Source organism: Thermobia domestica, chromosome 10 (assembly GCF_964235325.1).
Source record: "Thermobia domestica chromosome 10, izTheDome1.hap1.1, whole genome shotgun sequence".
Lineage (NCBI taxonomy): Eukaryota > Metazoa > Arthropoda > Insecta > Zygentoma > Lepismatidae > Thermobia > Thermobia domestica.
The window spans coordinates 94,230,867-94,253,886 of NC_137463.1; the positions used below are offsets into that span (position 1 = coordinate 94,230,867).

Below are 23,020 nucleotides of genomic sequence, written 5' to 3' on the forward strand. Positions count from 1 at the left end.
CTAAAAGAATTCCAGTTGAACAGAAATATTAACGGTGGCTTCAATAGGAATTTCAAGGAAATTATACTTTTACAAACGAACATAAACAGTTCATATTTAAATAAGATTTTTTTTAAAATTTTTATTTCATTCCTGATATCAATTCGGATATTTAGGGATCCGGATAGGCGGAATTCGGATAATTGAAGTTAACACTGTATAATATTAACTTCGTGAAGGAAATAAGATAAAGGCAGAACTTCAAAATCCGTTTGGTTTTACTATAAGAAAATCCAAATGAAAGCGCATTAAATTTTCAGCTAGTATTCCTACTTTGCAATCTTAGTAATCAGAATATTAAAAAAATATATATATATAAATAAGAACTGATAGACGTCTACAATATACGAATAAATATATACGAAAGACATATTTACGAATAAGTGTGTCTTTCAAAACCAGAACGTTTTAATGCGTTAAAAGCTTGTTTCTTGTATTGTTAACACACATGACTTTATAATTTGAGACACACACACACACACAAAGTGGCAGTATACAAAGCGGTATAAATACATCTGCAGATCTTTCGCTTAGTGCTTGACCTTGATAGTGAAACACGTAGCCTCATAGAAATTCTGACGGTGTCTATAGTAGCAAATGTTGCCGAATTCAAATAGTATTTGACATCGCTTCTCTACCATAAGATATGGTCTTTAGGCAAAGTAAAATAGTTTTCTGTTGTAAGATTCATGATAATTATATAATCAACAATAAAGGATCACCTTTAGTTTCCTTTCACCCAGTCATTCGAATACTAATGGAATAATAATAATAACTTACTTTTTCCTCTAGTATTCAAGGCATATCGCAACATTTGTCACCATACCATGTTGCTGGACGCTTATTAGCAGCGCAACAGCCATGAAACATTGTAATAGGAAGAACCATTTCAAATTATAAGCTTATAAACCAATATGCTTGAATATTTTGGTAGCTTGATGTGTCTTGAAAACTCCATTTTAAACCTGAGTCGTATTGTATAGAAACCTATAATCGTTACTAGGGATACAATTTGTATAGGCCCGTGGGATTCGAGTTTCGCAGTAACTTGTCGAAAAATTATTATTGTCAGTACTATACCTCGGATTAAACCGGTTTTATTTTAATCATCTATCGGCCGTCTTCAAGAAGTGTAAGCTATTAGAAGAGCCTTTCTTCTCGAGAGAACTTCCTAACCATACGGCAGGTGCACAGAATTACTGACTTTTGTAGGTTTGTTAAAAGTTGGTTTGTATTTATCTGTTCCAGTTGCGTCACAGTGCTTTCAGGAACAATAGCTGTAGCTGAGATAATAGTTGATCTTATTATAATTTTTTAACATTTTCAGGTTTTTTTTTTTTTTTTTTTTTTTTTTTTATTTCGTCTGCCAGGCCTTATACTTCCTTATTTTCGTACTAAATGCTGCACGTATGTTGAGGCAGTGGCACTACAACATCTATGAGAGTCACTTCTTTGTTCATTTTATTGATGATGGTAATGTCGGGTCTGTTTGTAGGTACCGTTTCTTCTGATCCCACTGTAGTTTATGTTCATTGTTTTCAGGTACTGATTTTGACTGATATTTGTATATTATTATTATTATTATTATTATTATTATTATTATTATTATTATTATTATTATTTATATAGCGTGTTAGATCAGTAGTAGTGCTGTTGATTTTTTGTGACATTTGCGGTTTTCGGTTTTTGTGACAAATGCGGTTTTCAAAACCGAAACCGCAAATGCGGTTTTCAAAACCGAAACCGCAAATGCGGTTTTCAAAACCGAAACCGCAAATGCGGTTTTCAAAACCGAAACCGCAAATGCGGTTTTCAAAACTGAAACCGCAAAAGCGGTTTTCAAAACTGAAACCGCAAATGCGGTTTTCAAAACCGAAACCGCAAAAGCGGTTTTCAAAATCGAAACCGCAAATGCGGTTTTCAAAACCGAAACCGCAAAAGCGGTTTTCAAAACCGAAACCAATGTTTTTAATTACACCTTTTAACAATTGTGAAAGCATCTATCGATTGAGACAATTGTATTGATTTATGTCTGTGTTTCAACTTTTTTTTATTTGCTCCCGTTTCCTCCCACTTTCTTATGGTTTAGAACTCCGTAAGTACTGATGTGAACTTGTGTGTTACAAATACTGACCTGGGATCATTTGCACTTTTTTTTTAGTTACTTCTTTGATGACACTTCCAAGGTACTTTTCGGTTGCAGGGAAGCAAACTGGACCCCACCTGATTTTTATATATTTTGTAAAGTAGAGCACGAGGAACACGAATCTTAAGGAATTTTGACATTCTGACTTCCCGAACTCGAGATACTAGAACTTATACAGTAGTTTTACATAGTATGTATAAAATTAACGAAGAAAGTTCTGTCACTTTTTGACCTATCACCTTAGAACATCGATATGTCACCTAAGACCAGGGGTGTAGCCAGCAGGTTTCTGTAGGAGGGGCCCGTCGTTTTTGAAGGGGGGCAGCTACAATCTAAAAAAATGTGTTACAGCTAGTGTTTTTGAAGCCTGAAAAAAATTGGAAAATTTTGGTTTCCTTCCGGAAAACTAAAAACACTGTTTTAGCTTATTATTATTATTATTATTATTATTATTATTATTATTATTATTATTATTATTATTATTATTATTATTATTATTATTATTATTAATAATAATAATAATAATTTCATAAATTATATTACAGATAGTTTGTATTATGTTTAACCAAGAACTACTGCTCCCGACCAAACATTATACCTTTGTGCATAACTATTTCAATACACATAACCGATCTATATAGGTAAACAAGAAAGTTCTATCGCTTTCTCACTCACCACCTCCGGACATTCATATGTCACCTAACACGTATCTGGAAAATCAAGAATAGATCGACAACCTTCTGCAAACGTCCTGGAAGGCCATTTATTCCATCGCGGTAGAGGTTGGTGTTCCGTGAAGTGAAGAAGTTATCAAGTGCATTTTGCACCTCTACTTGGGATTTGAGCTAACATCTTTTAAAGTGATTGTCCAAGGAAGGGAACAGATGATAATCGGACGGTGCAATGTCCAGGGAGTATGGCGGATGCAATAGTGTTTCCTATCCAAGGCGTAAAATGGTGTCCCGGGTCATCCTAGCCACGAGGGGCTTAGCGTTGTCCTGTAACATAAGGACCCCTTTGGGAGTTTTGAGTTTCTCTTGAACACGGCTCAACTGCTGACAGTACACAGTTGGATTGATGCGATGACCAGCTGGTAGCAGTTCCCGATGCACGATGCCACGAGCAGTTCATCAACACACAGGAGGACTTTCTTCTGGTGTAGTACTGGTTTCGGCTGTCTTGGAACCGTTCATGGGATGCTAACCAATTATGACGGCGCCGTGGAACTTCGTACAGGACCCATTTCTCATCACATGACAACACCTTGTCCAGAAATGGCTCCTTCCTCAGACGAGACAGCAAAGAAACATAGGTGTCTGCTTGCGTTGCCTTTTGACCCGGAATCAAGTTATGTGGGACCCATCGACCCAACTTCTAGTGTTTCCTCAGTTGAAGGTACTGCTGAATGGTTTCGCCACTCACACTGAATTGTCCCCATGCCGTAAGCGTCGGTGGACCACAAATGGGCAATTAGCGACATCACGCCAAACATTGGCGGCGCCGCAGCGACGATCCCCAGTGGCCCCTCTACCGTTTTGAAAATTATGCCACCAGCGGCAGAGATGCGACAAAACGCCAATGAACCACAAAATTACTCCCCCAAAATGTTAAATCGGCTATATGTGTGATTTAGTTACTTTAAGGTGAGTCTAAAAAACACTTTTAAAAAGTACCAAAAAATTACCCCGAAGGGGACTCAAACCACCAACCTTATGATTACTAGACAAGTGTTCTTCCTACTTCGCTACGATGGCGATGAAGGAAACGTCGCTTGTAAAGGGATAAATCGTTAAGATGTTTTTAATTTGGTCAATCACAGTGCTCCTTTAACCGTGTATATTCGACGATAATTGTTTGGAATTAGATAAAATGTGTTCGCCATGTAATTTTGTAACAAAATGACGTGTCTACTTACTTTATTTCATAGTTATCGCATACTCACTTTCTAATGATCGACGACAGTTGACATCTAAATTCATACAATTATCGCACTTATCTCAAGATTTTTCACGTCATGATGTTGAGGCAGAGGTTATTCTTGACCCTCGGAGCTCACTTTAGGAACAATTCGTCAGCAAAAAATAATATATAATAATAACCGCATGCACATGACTGGCGACAGTTCGTGTTGGTCCCTTCACGATTCTCCGCGAAGAATCTAAGAAGTGCGAACCAAGACGAAGTTCTCGCTGGTCTCTGCTACGTGGTGGTACTTCAACACCCCGACGCGTGATATATGTTTCGACTCGACGAAGCCGGCCGCCAGTGAGGGCCAACTATCGCAGACCTACGCAAAAAGCGACAGAACTTTCTTGGTTATTTTTATACATAAGACTGGTTTTCTTTGAAATTGCACTTAATTTATTTAAGATTCTCTGACAAAAATGAGTATTTATTATTCGTGACTAAAAAGACATAATTATTTTATTAACAGCTATATCTCACTTCCTGTTTTACACGAAATAGCATTTTAAAAAGCGAATGAAATCCAAACTGAATAAAAACGTTGCTTTTCACCAAATTTTCCATCTGATAAAAAGTTTTCTTGGAACACTAATTACAGCATATAAATAATATAATGTACTTACGATTTAGTATAGTACCATTGTTTTATGATAGAATTTATAGTGGGGGGCGCAGTGGCTCAGTGGTAGAGCGTTCACCTCCGGTGCTTGGGGTCCCTGGTTCGATCCCAGCTCGCGCCGTGTGGACTTTGTGGTGGACAAACAACCGTGCTCATGGGTTTTCTCGGGGTTCCGTTTCCTCCCACTTTCTTCATTCCACCATTTCTCATAATCATCGTCTCCTTTGGCCTAACCGGCATAGGCGTGGGACGTTAAACTCAAAGATTTCATTTCATTTCATAGAATTTATAGTACCTTGTCAAAACGTTTGTCTTCAAACTGTCAAATACAAATCGCCGTAAATTGTGTAATCTACTGTTATTTTTAAATGACTGAAGCGAAGTAATCTCACGATGATGTTTTAACATCTGGTCATTAGGGGGGGCCAGGAAATCATTTGGGGAGCCTGGCCCCGATGGGCCCCCCGTGGCTACACCCCTGCCTAAGACGTACCTGGAAGATCAAAAATAGTACCCATCAGTATCAACGACCTTCTGAAAACGTTCGGGATGTGCATGGATTCCTTCGCGGTAGAACTTGGTTTGCCGTGAAGCAAAGAAGGTATCAAGTGCATTTTGCACCTTTACTACGGAGTTGAACTTTAGTTCTCTAATGTGAGTGTCCAAGAAATGGTTCAGGGATAATCGGACGGTGCATTGTCCAGGGAGTATGGAGATTGCAATAGTGTTTCCCATTTAAGGCGTAGGATGGTGTCCCGGGTCACTCTAATCATGTGGGGCTTAGCGTTGTCCCGTAACGGGAGAACCCCTTAGCGATTGAGAAGTGCTGGCTCCAGGCTTTGAGTTTTTCTTGAACACGGCTCAACTGCTGACAGTAGACAGTTGCATTAATGTTCTGCTCTGACCAGCCGGTAGCAGTTCCCGATGCACGATGTCGCGAGCAGTCCACCAAACACACAGCAGGACTTTCTGCTGCATTACTGGTTTCAGCTGTTTTGGAACCAGTTCATGGGATTTTAACCAATGATGACGACGCCATGGAGCTTCTCATCACATGTCAACATCCTGTCCAAAAATGGTTTCTTCCTCAGACGAGTCAGCACAGAAACACAGGTGCCTGCACGCGTAGTCTTCTGGCCCGGAGTTAATTCATGTGGGACCAATAGACTCAAATTGTAGTGTTTCCCAAGTTGATGGAGGTGCTGCCGGATGGTTTCTCCACTCACATTAAATGTTAGCCCCAGTTACTCACAGATCTCTCCACTGTTCGCCTCAATTGCTACCTGAAGATCTTCATTTTGTACATGTGTTGGTCTTCCGGCACGTGGTGCGTCTTTCGTGAGTGTTTTGTCACCGTCCTTAAACTTTCTAAACCACCCTTGCACTGTCTGCGTAATCACGACACCCTCACGAAATGCCTGAGATATCTTCCGCCCCACTGCAGTGGCGTTTGATCCAAGTTTGAACTCGTACAGCATACACGCCCTTATGACGCTCTGTGGAGGTTCCATTTTCACTATGTCCTTACACAAGTTCATGTTGTAACTGAACTGCCACAAGCAGGTAGAATGTTGGATATAACCACACCGACATCTGACCTTCGCCTTTTCTCCATTCGCATTCAACTCACGGTGTAGGGATCAATTGAACACAGACCTCCACAAAAAGCGACAGAACTTTCTTGGTTACCTTTATATATCTCACAGGACATCGTATGTTTCGTATAGAGAATATATCTATATTAAACTTAGTTTCAATATCTCGAGCTCCGGAAGTCGGAATGTCAAAACTCCAGATTCGTGTTCCTCGTGATCTAGTTTACAAAATATATAAAAATCAGGTAGGGTCCGCTTTGCTTCTCTGCAGCCTACTTTTCAAACGAAACTAAGTTTTCCAGAGTGTACATTTTGCTTCAAACTGAGTTCTGCCCTGGCTAACATACGTAAATTCGCTTCTATAAGTGTCGTTAAAGTTACACTTGAAATTGTCGTTCGGCATTCTTGTAGCTTATGAAGGCATGAATAATTCAAGTATGTTTGTCACAACATCTACAAAAGAATATTCATTCGTATAGAACCTCCAATACATTACATTAAAAACACATGAATTACACAAAGAAAACTATTGTGCATTAGAGCAGATCTCTTATTAGCGAATGACCCTACACCCGCGCACTGCTCAGATAGCTCACAGCCTGAGCCTGAGCGCAAGTCCAAATTTAACTCAATCGCGATTAAGATTGTCAAAGATGTAACGGTTTACGTTGAATATACCAACACTTTATTCACTAAGTCGTCTGAGATTTTTCTCCAATCCCAAAAAGCGGGGGGTTTTTCGTGATTAAGATAGCGAGGGACGAATATAGAACCTGACAATCGGGTGGTACCTGCAAAAATTAGGTAATATGACAACACTAAGCTAAATAGAAAATAAGGTATATCCCTATTTAAGATCACTACACCTGCAACCCATGAAATCCATTTTGAAATCTCATCCACTTAGACTGAGATCTTTTATATTATCATTACTCTTTCACTTTGTTTCTAAATAGTACTGCCACTCTTTCTTTTGTTAACAAAAAAACACCACCTCCCTTTCTTAAAAAAAAGAAAAGAAAAAATTTAGATCGCAATACACAATTTTATTGTTGATTTGTTGCCACTCCGATAAATGTGAATGTTGTGGTTTTGCATGTGTTGACTGGTTTCTTATCGCAAGTCCCAGACACCTGCAATAGTTCATACGTGAAGGGAACACCGATCATATTTTATTCTATATCTTTTTACTTCCCAATAACGATAGCCGTGCCTCTTTCTGAGAAACTGCAACTTATGTTTTTTATTCTGCCAATTGTAAAAGAATACTAAACAAGAATTTCCCTACACGTTAAGACATTTTAAGAAAAAATATCTTCTTTCACCTCTGCAAATTTTGAACATTTTTTCCCTACGCCGGGGGAAATTTCCCTCCATCTGGCAACTGTGAGCCGAAGATGGGAAAGATTCTTTGCTGTTTCCTCGTCGTTACTTGATAATAGTGCTCTCGAATTTTTGTGACTTCTGCAGTTTTCGGTTTTTGAGAAAATCGGTTTTCAAAACCGAAACCGCAAAAGCGGTTTTCAAAACCGAAACCGCAAATGCGGTTTTCAAAACCGAAACCGCAAATGCGGTTTTCGAAATCGAAACCACAAAAGCGGTTTTCAAAACCGAAACCACAAAAGCGGTTTTCAAAACCGAAACCGCAAATGCGGTTTTCGAAACCGAAACCGCAAATGCGGTTTTCGAAACCGAAACCACGTATGCGGTTTTGAAAACCGAAACCGCAAATGCGGTTTTCAAAACCGACATTTCGGTTTTATGAAATTTCACTTTTTTCAAAAACCGGTTTTCGGTTTTTTCAAAAACCGATTTCGACAGCACTAATCAGTAGTGGCGTATTCAGTGAAGTTAACTGACCTTTAAATAGCGTATCAAAGCTGTTTACTATGGCCATAGCCTAATTTTGTCACTGTTGATTAAAGGTTAAATTTAGATTAATATTAGCAATACAAAGAATGGTATAATCGACGGATTTCTATCAAACCAAATTTTTAAAATCAATTTCTACATTTTTCACTCAGTGCGTTTTATTATTTTCTTCAAATGTACAATTATGTTTAAAAGAATCATGCTTCATTAAAGTCTTATGCAGTGTATTAATATGCTGATTAAATTATCTACATTTCTAATGGAAATTCAAACGGAAACAATGATTTTATTTGACGAATATTATACACTATCGACAATACAGGATATACAATGGGATCCCATGTGAAACACTGTTAGCTATCTTCGACATCTTGCTCTTATTATTTGTGTGGTACTCAGTGAACGATAGATATTAAGAAAAATAATTAGTATAAAATACAATATTTTGTAACTTTATATTCGAAAACCCTTGAAAAATATTTGTTGTTCTCTGCAAGTGAGTAAACTTTATTTCTATCAAGATTGCATTTTCATATAAAGATTTTGTATTTACAATTTCTATAAATAGTTCACGTATATACTTATCAGTGAAGATAATATTGACATTTATTTTGTAAATCTAATTTCATTCTAGAATGGTATTTATTATTTTTTTCAGTCCCTATGGTGTTGAAGTGTTGTGCTGAATTCATAGAAAGCAACGGAATTGTAGATGGTATATATAGGTTATCTGGTATTACTTCAAATATTCAAAAACTCAGGTAAGAGTTTTAACCGTTTATGTGATCAAACATTATAATTTTATTCTCGTGTTGTAGTTTTCTTTCTCACCATATCAAGGTTTCATTTTCTTTGTGTCACATTCCTCGATGATGTGCTTTTCAAGGGAAGCGATCATTCAAAATACTGTAAAACTAAGCGTATATGTTCATACTTTTGTGTAACAACATTTTACTGCTCAAAAACGAATTACGTACACGGATATCATTATTACTTCTGCTACCTATACGAAATAATGAAATTTAATGTCATTTGTAGTGTAATGTCTCATGTTTATACTTTGTAAGCTAAAGAAACAAATAACAATGCGGAAATAATCCACGAATATAATATTTCTTCACTACTAAGTCCACATAATCTGAGATTATCATGTAATCTTTTAGAGCAGAAGTGAATATTCAGTACCTATTCCAGATTCTCACCTCAGTCATGTACTCATTAAATTTGTGGCTCATGAACCTGAAGTTTATTGCCGCAGAAACAAAATTTGAAAAGAAATCTCAAATGGATCTTTTATAATATTCTTTATATTTTCCTTCCACATTCGTTATTGTCTACCTAGAAGCTCTTTCACTCAGAAATCTCGACCAGGACTTTGTATCTTTTCATATATATATATATATATATATATATATATATATATATATAATCGGAAACGCTTTCACATCTATAGAATATGATACGAACATAATTGCGCTTTCACACATTTTTACTTCTAAGTTGTTCTATATTAGTGGAAACGATAAAGTGTTTTGTTACTAATAGTAACGTGCATTTCTTACTATTAATCTCTCTTTTTTTTAAAAATAAAATTCTTTTGTTGATTTCGTTCTTAATTATTACCACTACACGTATGTATTTAAATTTATTCTTAATTTTTACTGTTGTACGATTCTTGTCACGACTTGTGGCCATGTACAAGGTAACCAAAAAAAGTTCTTGCATCAACAAGGAAGTGCATCATACTGGCTCAAACATATCAAATATAATATGAAGTTGCTATTAAGATTAATTGAATTTCCATCTTTCCTTTGTAATTGAATTTCCACCTTTTCTTTGGTGTACCAGCATGTAACAAGTTATAAAGAGGAAACCTTAACTATTTGTATAATGTAGCATCATTGAAATTACGGAAAATGCGTAATGAAGGGCTTGAAGCGAAAGAGAAGAAAGTAAGTTTACTTTGTTACCTGAAGTTGCTAAGATTTCAACCACTAAGTTCTCGTTATTGTTTGCCACTTAAGCGCATAATGGCAGAAGGAAGTTCTTGTGAGTGATTCATTGACGTTGCCTTCACTTCATAGCAAGGATAAAAAGGAAATTCTTCTGCTCTACATATTCCATGCATTTTCGGTTAACAAGTTCTTAAAGGAAAGTAGGAAGTTCGTTACAAGAAGGTAAAATTTAGTTGGAAAGTTTCGTAAACAACGTTCTTGTCTTTTGTCGTCCATTAAGCGGAAGGGTAAGAGAAGAGGTATTTATGAAAAAGCTGACTTAGAAAGAAAGAAAGAAAAAAATGACAAATGATGATAAGTTCAATGATTTTTTCATGTTCTCTGTCACTCACGCAAAGAATATCTCACATATTGACCGAAGTTTGACAAGAAAGGTGATAGTCTTAGTTTTTTCTCTGAAAAAGTTAAAATTCTCTCTTAAAAGTTCAACGTGAGTAGAAAGTCTCCATTAGTGCGAGAGAAGAAAAGACGACATCAAATATTTTCTTGTAAAATTGTTGTGACTGTTTTTATTTGTATCCTGCTTTACGTCTTTGAAGATAAGATCTACTACTATTAAAGTGGGATCCGAACCAGCGTTTTATCTGAGTTATTGTGTTCTCAAGAAAGTTCGAAACCTACCAACAAGGAAGCTTAGACTATTTTATATAATGTTCGTATTCTTGCAATCGTTGAATTGCAAAAACGTGTGTTTTAGAAGAATTCGTAATTACTGTATAGTGTATGCAATAAAAACGTAAGCAATAATAGTAGATAATGTAATAGCTTATTTTGAATAAAAATGTCTATATATACGTTTTTCTTAGACAAATTGAGAGATACAGCTGTTTGAAAGCCATCTATCATGAGAAATACTGAAAGAACGATACATAATTTGTTTATTTTCTTGAGTATTTGTATGATGGATAGCAAGCAAGTGAATAAAATAGAAGTATTAGTTTTTGAAGATTTACTATCAGCAGTAGTACTTCACGACTGCTAATAATAATATAAACTACCTTTAAAATGACCGATTGAGCTTCAAACATCTTTGCTTACAAAAATCATAAATTGATAATACTTCCTTGCTGTCATCATAATACGTGTAATAGTTTTTCTTAGCACTATGTTGTAATTGTGTATATTTTATTAACTTCTTACTATTTTTCATACCATTCTATTATTAACTTTCTTACAATTCTAACCTTATCTCTTTTAACCTCATTTCCTTGTTCTTTTACCTTGAATAATGACTGCTTCGTACGGTATTGAAATAGTTAGGAAAGAGTTTTTTTTTAATAAAATATAATTTACATAAAATATAAATGCCCAGTTGTCATTATTTGAAATATGTCAAATACAAAATGCCACATCTGTTGTCTGATGACAGTTCATATGCTACTGTAATATCAAATTTCCAACGTCACTTTTCTGTTAACGTGTGACCACAATAAACAATAGTACCTTGGCTGGGCATGCTGAGATGTTAAATCGGATTACCATTAAGTATAAAGGAATTAGATATAAAGATGTAAAGGACTTCCAGTAAATTAAAAAAAAAAAAAAAAAATCGAAATTGAAACATTGTCATATTAAGGTATCGTTGTGTTGTTACAACTTATTAATTATTAACTACCTCGAAACCCATATTGATTTTGTGTTAAGTATATGGTTATATATAGTGGTATTAAACATTCAACTGCTATCGTATAAAATATAAAAATATCTGAAGCTGAAGAATATAACTACCAGAAGCTCAGCTTCGTCCTAAAAGATTATAAAATAATTGTCACTCTAGTCATTATGCATATTAGTAAATTTAAAAAATGTGCACACAAACATCAAGAGGGATATTTCTTTTTATCAAGTTTCTAACATGTTTAAAATACAAAGCAATAGAAGACTAATGAGTGTTCTGTTCTTGCAAATGAATACAGTCTATTCAGTAATAACTTTCCTACGTAAAAAATTCTCTTAAAAAAAAAAGAGGGTTTATTATGTTGTTTATCTAGATAGTGCTCATGGAACATTTCACGTTGTTAGTCAATCGAAAGTGTTAACCACATCTATCTATTGTGCACGATAAAATAGAAGCGGTAACATTGACGCAGCTTCTAAAAAAAATGAAATCTTTCAATTTAACGTCCCACGATTATGCTGTTTAGACTAAGGAAGACAATGATTAAGCCAAGTGAATGACGATGGAAGAATTGGTGGAATGGAATTGGAGAATGTGGCAGGAAACGGGAGTACCTCGAGAAAACCCACGAACACGATGCAGTTTATCACAAACTTACTTGGCCGGAAATCGAACAGGGACCCCACGCACCAGAGATAGTAGCTTCTTAAAAAAAGGTAGTGTGTATATATACATAGTGTGATTCATACGTTAGAAATATTTTCAATACGTTATGAATAACCATTCTTGCATCAACCTTATATTTATACTGTAATTAATATATACTGCATGTTCCACCCCAGATATTTTATAAAGACTGAACTACTTATTGTCATGGAAGTTTTCCCAATAACGTTTGGCAAATACCAAGCTATCTTGTCTGGAATAAGTAGAGCTGATTTCTTTCTTTACAAGATATCGAGTTTGAAGAGGAACAATCGTGGATTGCAATTACCACACAAAAATAAACAAAATCGTATTGAAAATAAAATTAATACTTAGTTATAGATAGCATATATTTTACATTAATTGCCTATAGAAAAATATTTGTGCCTTTTCTTGTCTTTTCTTTTGACCTTCTTTCTTTAGAATTCTAATTGGAATAGATCCTTTAAGACATTACGTCACTTTAGATATTGTAGTGGTAGCCACTTTGCTTGCATCCAAACTTTATATGCAATTAAATTCTCATTGTGTTACTTCTTTAATATGCAAACCAAACTTGATATAAAGAAGTAAAAATGCTTTTGAAACAAGTCATACCACTTCAAGCGAATGTGGCAAAGAGTTTGAATATTTTATCATGGATTTAAAGTATTCAAACACGTGTCTACAGTAATGTATTAACACAAAATGTTTTTTCTCAGTAGCATACAGAGCAGATACGACATAGCACTTAATTCAATGGAACCTTAGTGTATTTCATTGTTGTAACGTAGTTGAATGTTTATACAGATATGATGTTAAACGTTCTTTCCTGAAATGATTAAAAAAAAGAAAAGAAAAAGAAAGAAAAACTGAGTAAATGTTTTATGCTTACAAGCGTTCTGCCTTTTCAAACGTGAAGCTAAATTTTTTATCTGCAGCGTGCTACACAAACTCCCTTTAACCCAAAAATCTATGAGTGAGTCCTATATTTAATTTCCAGTAGAACATATCTAAATTCTCACCCCCATTTAATGTTTGTTCATAATGCAAAACATAACAGTCGAAAATTTAGGCAGCTATTTAAAAAGACAGGAACTTGTGAACATAATATTGGTTACTAAAAAATGTATATTAGAATGTATTACAAAATTAAACAAAGCTATTGAAACTTGTAAAATGACGTAATAATACATTGTTACGAATTATATTCTTGTTCTTATTGGAGATTAAAATTTCGTCCTTATATCAGCGTCACTGAAATGACACATCTAGCAAATACCAAGTGATACTGTGTTTCTCCTAAATAAGACTGGGTCTTATATATTTTTGGATACGAGTAAAATAAGTTACACATTAGGGTTAACACAAATACGAATATCTATATACATTTATTATGTGTAAAGTAACCTGTTTGGAGGCCTGCAACTACTGGGGCATATTTGGGAATAAAAGTTATTCTTGGATTATGACTTATATTACGAGTAAACTCAAAAATTATGCTAGGGCTTATTTTTTGGTTAGGTCTTATTTTTAGGGAAACACGGTTAATGGGAAAAATTAAAATAAAGGTGGGCTTAAGAAATATGATTAGTACTTTTTTAAAAAGTTTACTTATGATGACCATTTTAAAATAAACTATTTTATATAATAATAATAATAATAATAATATAATAATAATAATAATATAATAATAATAATAATAATAATAATAATAATAATAATAATAATAATAATAATAATAATAGTAATAATAATAATAATAATAATAATAATAATAATAAGAAGAAGAAGAAGAAGAAGAAGAAGAAGAAGAAGAAATAAGTATTACGCATTGAGTGAAGAGTAGATTAAATATGGTGCTTCTAAATGCTGCATTGGTCGTAAATAAGACTTTAAAAACATAATTTTTAGAACACATGTGGACTTTGTTAATACGTGAGTAGCAGCGCTATAGATAGCTGTCAAGTAGAAATAAAAATCTGTCTAGAAAATGGGCCATCCAAGATGTTCACCATTCTGGCGGCTGCTATTTTGAAATATGGTTGAATGCTCTCTTAAGTAGCTAAAGAAGGAAAAAAATCAGTTCTAGCTGCCAAATTATCCTGTTGCAAGTGATGACTAATATCACCGTTCTTTCAACTACTGCGAGTTAAGCAGAAGATGTATCTTAGAGCTATCGACTGTTTTGAACGAAATAATAGTGTTTCGACTAACGTCTTAATGAGTAATAAGTTTTACACTTATATGTAACTCTAAATATGAATTGAATGAAATAATACTAAATAAAATCATTTTAAGATTAATATATGTTGTAACTCTTTCCTCCAACTGTCAAAAGTCTGTTAAAAAGCTTATAACGAAAGTAAGCAAATTCTATGAGCCAATGCGTTAATGTGTTCGTGAAGAGTTTAGTATAATTCTGATCTCCTATAATATTAGTTTGTGAGTAATTTGTGTTTGTAACTTAGTTTCTTCATCAAATAATATTTAAATATGTAATAATAGCTTACCAAACATATGTTCTGCCACGCAGAAAGCTTATTGTATCGCTAACATTTTTATATTAGAACAACTGGCTGCTTAAGGAGAGTGCTTTCTAGGTTTTTTTTTTTTTTTTTTTTTTTTTTTTATGGGGTGCCTGATCAAAATTTTTGTTCATTTACACCAGTAGTATGTAAAAACTCATCAATTCAAAGAAAACTGCACACTTTTATTATTATTTTTTAAAAATTTATTTTTAAAATTGTAATACGATTATATTCATTCAAATAAAAGAATTTTCGCTGCCGCATGTACAATTGCATTTTTACCAGAACATGTGTTCTTGACTGAGAAACTGTTGCTATAAAAGCAAGAACATAATACAAGGGTACTAAAAATAATTTTAAAATCTGTATTTGGTCATGTATTACACACCAAATACTGATTGATTCATAATAAAGAGATGGAAACGGTCATACAATTGTAAGTATTCAATGTGTCGTCTTTCATTATACAGTATACTTTTGGCGGTAGTCTAGTTCGATTTACGTGGTTCCATAGGTGGTCATCAAAGCAGCAGTTCCTAAACCATTCAATATTACTGATAATGAATTCTCGCAAAACAGTGTCTCTAGCATAGATCTAAAGAAAGACTGGGGGAAATACAAGAAATGTAAGATCGAGCAGCCTTGGAGCGCATCTACACAGAGCAAAGTTATCATCCGCACATCACGCAGTCCGCTATTTGGGGGGGGGGGGGGGTTATTCAGTTGCGTGGTCATCGGTGCTTTAACATACACAAACAACCAATATACTCAAGTAGCCGATATCATCGCAAAATGCGTTGGAATCGTGATTGTTCTGTTCGTACTGTCTTCCGAATATGTACTATAAAAGTTGTTAAATATGTCCCATTTTCTAAATTAAAATTCTGTCGGCTGCAAGGTCGCTATTTTTGCAACCTGGGCTCGTGCTGCCACCTGTTCAGTGACAAGGAAATCTACACACGTGAATGTGAAAATTTGAAAGAGAGACTTCCGTTATGTTGTTAGGACAAAGGAATGCAATCTACAGCTGTCAAAATCATAATATATTAAGACCAATAATTTATTTCTGAATAATAATATTCTTTTAAGTGAGTTATGTTGCAGGTATTATCTGGCTACACCAAAACACTGAAGATGAGAGGTATATTGCCCTTTTAGTTTGCTCTGGTGATGTTGAAGCATGCAAGTAAATTTTTTCTACCTCCTTTTGGAGTTCAAAATTATGGATCTAACTCTGATATTAAGACCCCTCGCTACAATTGTATTATTATCAAATAAAACAATATTTCTTTCTTGACGTTTATTAATGAATGGTTGAAAAGGCTGTACAAACCTTGTTATAATTACGATAATTTGCGTTTTTATGCAATACCGAGATTAACATTGAATATTTTTTATACAATTCATTTATATTGTGTTTCAATATAAATCTATTATATTTATGTGGAATCTACTAATATACTTATTTATGTATTCTCAGGAATGCATTCGATGAAGATCGTGTTCCAGCGTTATACGAGGACGAATCGATTCGTCAAGACATCCACTCTGTGGCGTCATTGCTCAAAATGTACTTCCGAGAACTGCCAAATCCTCTGTGCACCTATCAGCTGTATCACCAATTTGTGAGTGCGGTACAGACAAATGATTCCGAGAGGTTGCTGAGAATGAGAGATGTTGTACAAAAACTTCCTCCACCACATTACAGGTATAAATTGTTTTATTATGTAGCTTTTCACATTTCATATATATATATATATATATATATATAACTGGTTCACATTAGCTTTGCTATCTTAAATAACTTGATCTAGAAAAACAAATATTGAACAAAGCAACGTTTATTTTAAAATAATAACTGTGTGACAGTTTCGCCAACTGTCTGAACATATTGGCTTCATTCGACCTGTAAAAACAAGAGAGAGTTACATCTAAATATAACAGTATCCCGGAAAATAGTTCTGAACGCTGATTGGCTGATCAAAACGGATTCAACCGATCATAACGAAAGTTGACAAAAAGTGAAATGCCACAGATCCACTTCCCTCCTTGGTCCGGTAGAAATCTAAGGTACAAATTAAATCCAATATCTTTCCCCACTGTTCCTCAATTTTAAATCCTGCATTCCAATTCAGTGAATCTGGTCTCTCTCCACTTTTTTAGTAACGTCATTTGTTCCTAACACTTTGCTAACACTTGAATCTCACACCAATTAATATTATGTCCTGTGTCCCCCACGTGTTTGAAAAATGGCATTTCTTTCTCTTTCTAATTTCATATCATCTTGGTGTTGTTGTAACCGTTCTTTTAGTGTTTTCCCCGTTTCACCAATATAACAACAACTACAACCACTGCACCTTATCTTGTAAACCACTCCGCTTCTTTCCATCAGCTCCTCTCGTCTTTCCTCCTCTCCTTCTTTTTTCTTCTTCTTCATGAGTAACACATCCAATAGTCTCTTACTCCCTTTTCTGTACGTAGAAACGTTCCTTATTCTCTTTATTGTTCTCTTAATTATCTCTGTATCTTCTCCCTCTATTTTCCGGAACCCTGTTATATTTAGATGCAACTCTTATCTTGTTTTTACAGTGTCTGATGAAGCCAATATGCTTAGTTAGTTGGCGAAATTGTCACACTGTTATTATTTTAAAATAAACCTTGCTCTGTTGAGTGATTTGTTTTTCTAGTTCACTTAGTATATTTCTAACTGTAAGCGTGCAATATATTGTTAATCAGATTTCGAAGATTAATAAGAGCTAGGTGCTCACAGAAATTTATGTTCATACGAGGATATAACGTATCTATGAAAATGGTGGCGATCTTCGATAAGCTATATTTATTCTGATTTTCACGAAGCTTTGCACCCCTTGTAAACAATGCAGACTGCAGTGCAGAAATGTTGCTAACTAATTGAACAAAAAATGTTACATGTAATTTTGTGGTAAGAAATGAATAAACAAACTGAAGGGGGAAAAACAATGAAATTAAAAATGAAATTGCATGGGCTTGTGATAAGAGAATCAGGAACCATTTTCTCTCGTTTGTAGTGGCGTACGCACTGCTCTCCTGAATCTTTGAACTACTATGTAAACGCAGACACGCAACAGGAGGAAGAAGGGCAGAACGTTGAATTTCTTCTACCAATGTAAATTACAACTGAAACTTACTATCCTCTAGCTGAGAATCTACCTAAAATGTTAGGATTCAGAGCCACTATTACATGATGACTTAGTGACCCTAGTAGCAGATCTATGGTTGGATGGATGGATTAAAGTTTATCGTCCCCTTCAACAACAATGGTCTATGAGATTTGGACCTACAGCCGAATCAGCGATCCGAACTACATAAATTTTCTCCGGAAATCGAACGCGGGTCTCCCGCCCGATGACGAGTACGCGGATCACATAGCCACAAAGGAGTTAATTATCAGATCTAGAAACATGTGCAGTTGTACTCACAACTACTATTCAAAATTGACACTTTTGTGTCTTTTCTTTCTTTCTTTTTTTTTTTTTTTTCCTAAAGTGAGATGTCTTCAAAGAAGTTCATCTAGTTTATATTTTGATGTGCCAAATTGATTTGATTCTTTCTTATGTATGTGTGTGTCTTCTTCTCTTAATTCATATAGGTAAATGTGTTTTGAGCATGGCTTGTCTGCTGTGGAGTGAATCTTCTGGAGTTTTGGAATACCCCTCAATCGAGTGGTGGATCCGAGAGTTTTCCCGCAGGAAATTGTTAATATTAAAACTCGGTTTTTGAATATTTTCGTATATAATTCTCTATAATACAACATAAGGGGATATTCTTATTATTTTTCCAGAAAGTTGTTGGCGAGGGATCAATGTCTCTCCACACCCCCCTTCCCGTAACTAAAGAGAAGTTCTCCGTATGTAAATAGAAATGCAATCTTTTAGGCAACATACTCTCACTGTATTTCAACATTTATATATCTGGTATGTCGATTCAAGATTGTAATAAAACATACCGCCTCTGCTTTTTTTCCACTTCGAACACTGCTCGTGATTTATCCTTTCATTTGATATCTAACAGAAAAGTTACGCCATAAACTAATATCAGTCATGAGAGTATGAATACGCTATCGACATCTTATTCAACAAATTTCAAGAAACATTTTAGATTCTACATAGGAATAAAGACACATTATTTAACATGCATATGGTACCCCCTCTTAATTTCACTGCAGCCAGAAGAAAAATAAGACTCAAAAGTTATGAACATTCCTAACCAATATTATAAAATTCTTAAATGTTTAAGATTCCTTTGTACAGTATTTCATTTCTGGCACCGAATTCGGTTTTTGCATCTTTTAAATGATTATTTATTCTGATCGCAGTATAAAAAGGCGATATGCAAATTATAACTGAAAAAATTAGCCTCATATTACTTCGTAATGAATCACTAAAACATGTTTTATCCTCTTTAACTTCTCTCTATCCCCTTCACTCTCTTTCTTTTTTTTAAATTGACTATTTCTTCATCTCTAATGAAAGGCCAAACACAGATCTGAAATACTATAAGGAACTTATTACCTTCAATAAGAACAGCGAGTACACTTGATTTCTCTTTTTCATTTTCTTAGCCCATTTTCATGAAATGACACAACTGTTTGACAACCATTCTTTGTGAAAAATTGAAAAATAACTATGAGTTAGCAACATTGAAATTGAGACTAATAACAGTTTATTCTTCCATGAGCAAATAGTACACAACAAACGCAATGTATTATGGTAATTACTGTATTGTTAAGGTACAGCAAGAACATTTAGGATCCGACTCAAAGTATGTATCTATATGGGATCGAAATCTTGAACCAAAATTGAATTTGTAAGAGAAAACTGTTACAACAAATGACAAAACGCGAAGTGCGCGCCACCATTTAAAGATGTCGCCCAAGGAAGCCAGCAGATTACCTGCTGCTCCGAGTTATTCTGTTAAACATAAACAAGGCATACCTGTAAGTGCAGAAGAAAAGCAAATATTTTATCAAACGATATCGACGTTGTTCAATCCACTTGAAGAAAATTAAGACCTATAATAGCTAATTTTCATGTTCTCATAGAATATTTATTTACTTACTTTGTAGTATTGAAGTTAGTATTTGTACATTTGCACGCTATACAATGTAAGAAAGCACATCAAGAAATTGAACTTAAGGGGGAAAAGTACCATTTGTTTTCATGGATATGCATAATGATTTAGGTAATAGATGAAAAAGAAATAATCTCCCATAATGATAAATGTGCTTGCTGTTAAATACCAGCGCCATCTCTTTATCGTTCAGTTGATAATTTGACATAATTCGTTGTAGTTTCATCTGTAATTACAATTTGGAGAACAATAACAATGTTCAGTTGCTCTTAAAAGAGGGGGAATTATATAGTATTGGGTATTTTGCCCCCATATCACAGCAATGGTGTGAGAGTGAGACGAGTAATGCACATCGCAGTAGCAGAAATACATGCATGTGCAGCAGCAGATATATTGCGGGAAACAGAGGAAACAATTTCCTCTTCACCAATCAGCAAATAGTCGTGCGCGCAGTGATACAACATCAAGTTATGCGGTTTGTTTTTGAAAGGTGCAAAGGACTGTGAAAAACGCTTTAGTTTCTTGACAACGTATCTTATTCTTGATTGTGCAGTAACTTCAAGTTACTTCTTTAAAGGTACAGTTTGATTTGAATTCAGTCTATGGGTAGTATGATTTAATATTTGAATGGTAGTATTCAGAAACTGGAAATAAGGATTATTGTACCGTATAGAGAAGCATACAAATTTATTTACCTTACTACGACCAGTAAAATGTATATAACTGTAATATATAACATGCTAGTAGGCGCGAACATCGAACTTGAGGATAAAATATACTGAACATAGTGTTGCTGATTTTACCTATGAAACTAGTACGAATTATTTCCAGACAGTAGAAGTTAATTCATAGGTAATAAATCAGCAACACCGTGCTCAGTACCTTTTATCCTCAGGTTCTGTGAGTTCCCTTCCACACAGTAGAAGGTAACTCATAGGTAATAAACCAGCAACACCATGCTCAGTATATTTTATTCTCAGGTTCATGTTCACACGTACTAGCATATACTTTTTACTAGTTGTAGTAGAATAAAGCAATATGTGTACTCCTCTACAGAATACAATAATCCTTACGACCCAAGTAAGAAGTAATGTGAGTCTAACACCGTAAGTTCCTGTTAGGATCGGATTACACCAGGCTCAGCCTTATGCTCGTACCTGTTCAACGTTGTCATGAATGATACAACTCAAGATGTGAGAGATCTTGCAAGTGCAAGTAGGGAAGAAGTTTAAAGGAAAGTAGAAAATTGGAGCGAGTCTTTGGAAGGTAGAGGTCTAAAAATTAGTAGAAAGAAAACATAATATCTTGAGTTCAACGGAAAAGATAATGGAGAAATAAGGCTACAAGAAAGAAGATTGAATGAAGTGGAAAACCTTTAAATATTTAGGTTTATCTTTTGCCAAGAATGGTGATTTGAACGTGGAAATAACACATATGCAAGAGGGAGAAGTGAAGTTTGGAAGAAAATGTGTGGCGTTCTGTGTGACTGCAGAATTACCGTAAAAAATTAAAGAATGATTTACAAAAAGTGCTTAGTCCAGTAGTTATATATGGAGCAGAATGTGGCTAATAAAGAAAGCACAGGAAAATAAGATTGAATAATACCGAAATGGGAATGCTGCGCTAAATGTGTGGGACAACAAGAAGAGACAGACAAGGTTATAAAGAAAGGGGAACAACCAAGGTTATAGAGAAAAATATCTCAGAAGATACCAGAAAGAATATTGCAATGGTGTGGTCATATAATGAGAAGGACAAATGACTGTGTGGTTAGAAAAGTAGTGGCAATGGGAGTGGATGGGAACAGATGTAGAGGGAGACGAAGAAAGAAATGGATGGATATAGACTTCAGAATGACTTCAGAAAGAAAGGCTTAACAGTTAAAGATTCTGGGACAGGGCTTTGTGGAAAAGACTCATCAGAAACATCGATCCCACACAACTGTGAAAAGATGCAGAGAAAGAATAAGTTAACTTTTACAGAGTTGGTCAGCCGCTGTTAAATTACATTGTAAATTTAATAATCTTACAATGTGAATTTAATATTACAGTATTTTAATAAGTTGAGGTATTCCTTCTTATTGTAGTAATACAGTTGTTGATTTCTGCATTTATTGTAGGACTTTGGAGTATCTGATGCGGCACTTAGCACGTGTTGCTCAGAGAGGCCACGACACGGGGATGACTCCACGAAATGTGGCCATTGTCTGGGCACCCAACCTGTTGCGTTGCAAAGAGCTAGAAGTGGGAGGTGTTGCAGCTCTCCAGGGTGTTGGTGTTCAGGCTGTGGTCACAGAATTTCTCGTCTGTTATGCTGATCTCATCTTCTGTGACAAACTCCCCAACCTTCCCAATATTCCTATGGAAGCAGGTGAGTAGCTACTTGTGGAATGTTCATGTACTGATGCACTAAAGGCAGGAAGGTATCATGACAGAATCTGACACTTTTGTGCGTCCTGGTATATACTGCTTTTACAGGCTCCACATAAATGCCGGACTCCATCGTAATACTTCTCTGTCTTAAGTGCACAGTACCCACATTTCGATGTTCATCATTTACTGTTAAGATAAATAGCTTCGTAGATATAGAGCGAAAAAAGTAGTGTATTGCATGGTAATTCAGCACTCACTTCGTTATTTCATTCACACTGTTTAATTGTATTGAATTTTATAATGTCACTAAAGAAAAATAGTTTTGTCTTCTTTGAAAACTCTGTTATATGTATGGCACAAACACACCTATTTTTGTATGTTTCAGTTTTCGTACTTTAACTATCGTAATGATGAGTATTAATATAGGACATTAAGCAAGCGTGCATTAGTTTTTC

The 23,020-nt window shown here is 34.9% G+C and overlaps 1 protein-coding gene across 1 annotated transcript in view; it reads left to right on the top strand.

Moving 5' to 3' along the window:
• Positions 1-23,020, top strand: part of LOC145662570 (uncharacterized) — a gene marked incomplete in the record, with an annotated part of 86,866 nt that overhangs the window by 30,172 nt on the left and 33,674 nt on the right. The window contains 3 exon segments of the mRNA XM_081728258.1: positions 8,895-8,997; positions 16,565-16,792; positions 22,313-22,563. Coding sequence (XP_081584384.1) covers positions 8,895-8,997; positions 16,565-16,792; positions 22,313-22,563 — 582 coding nt within the window.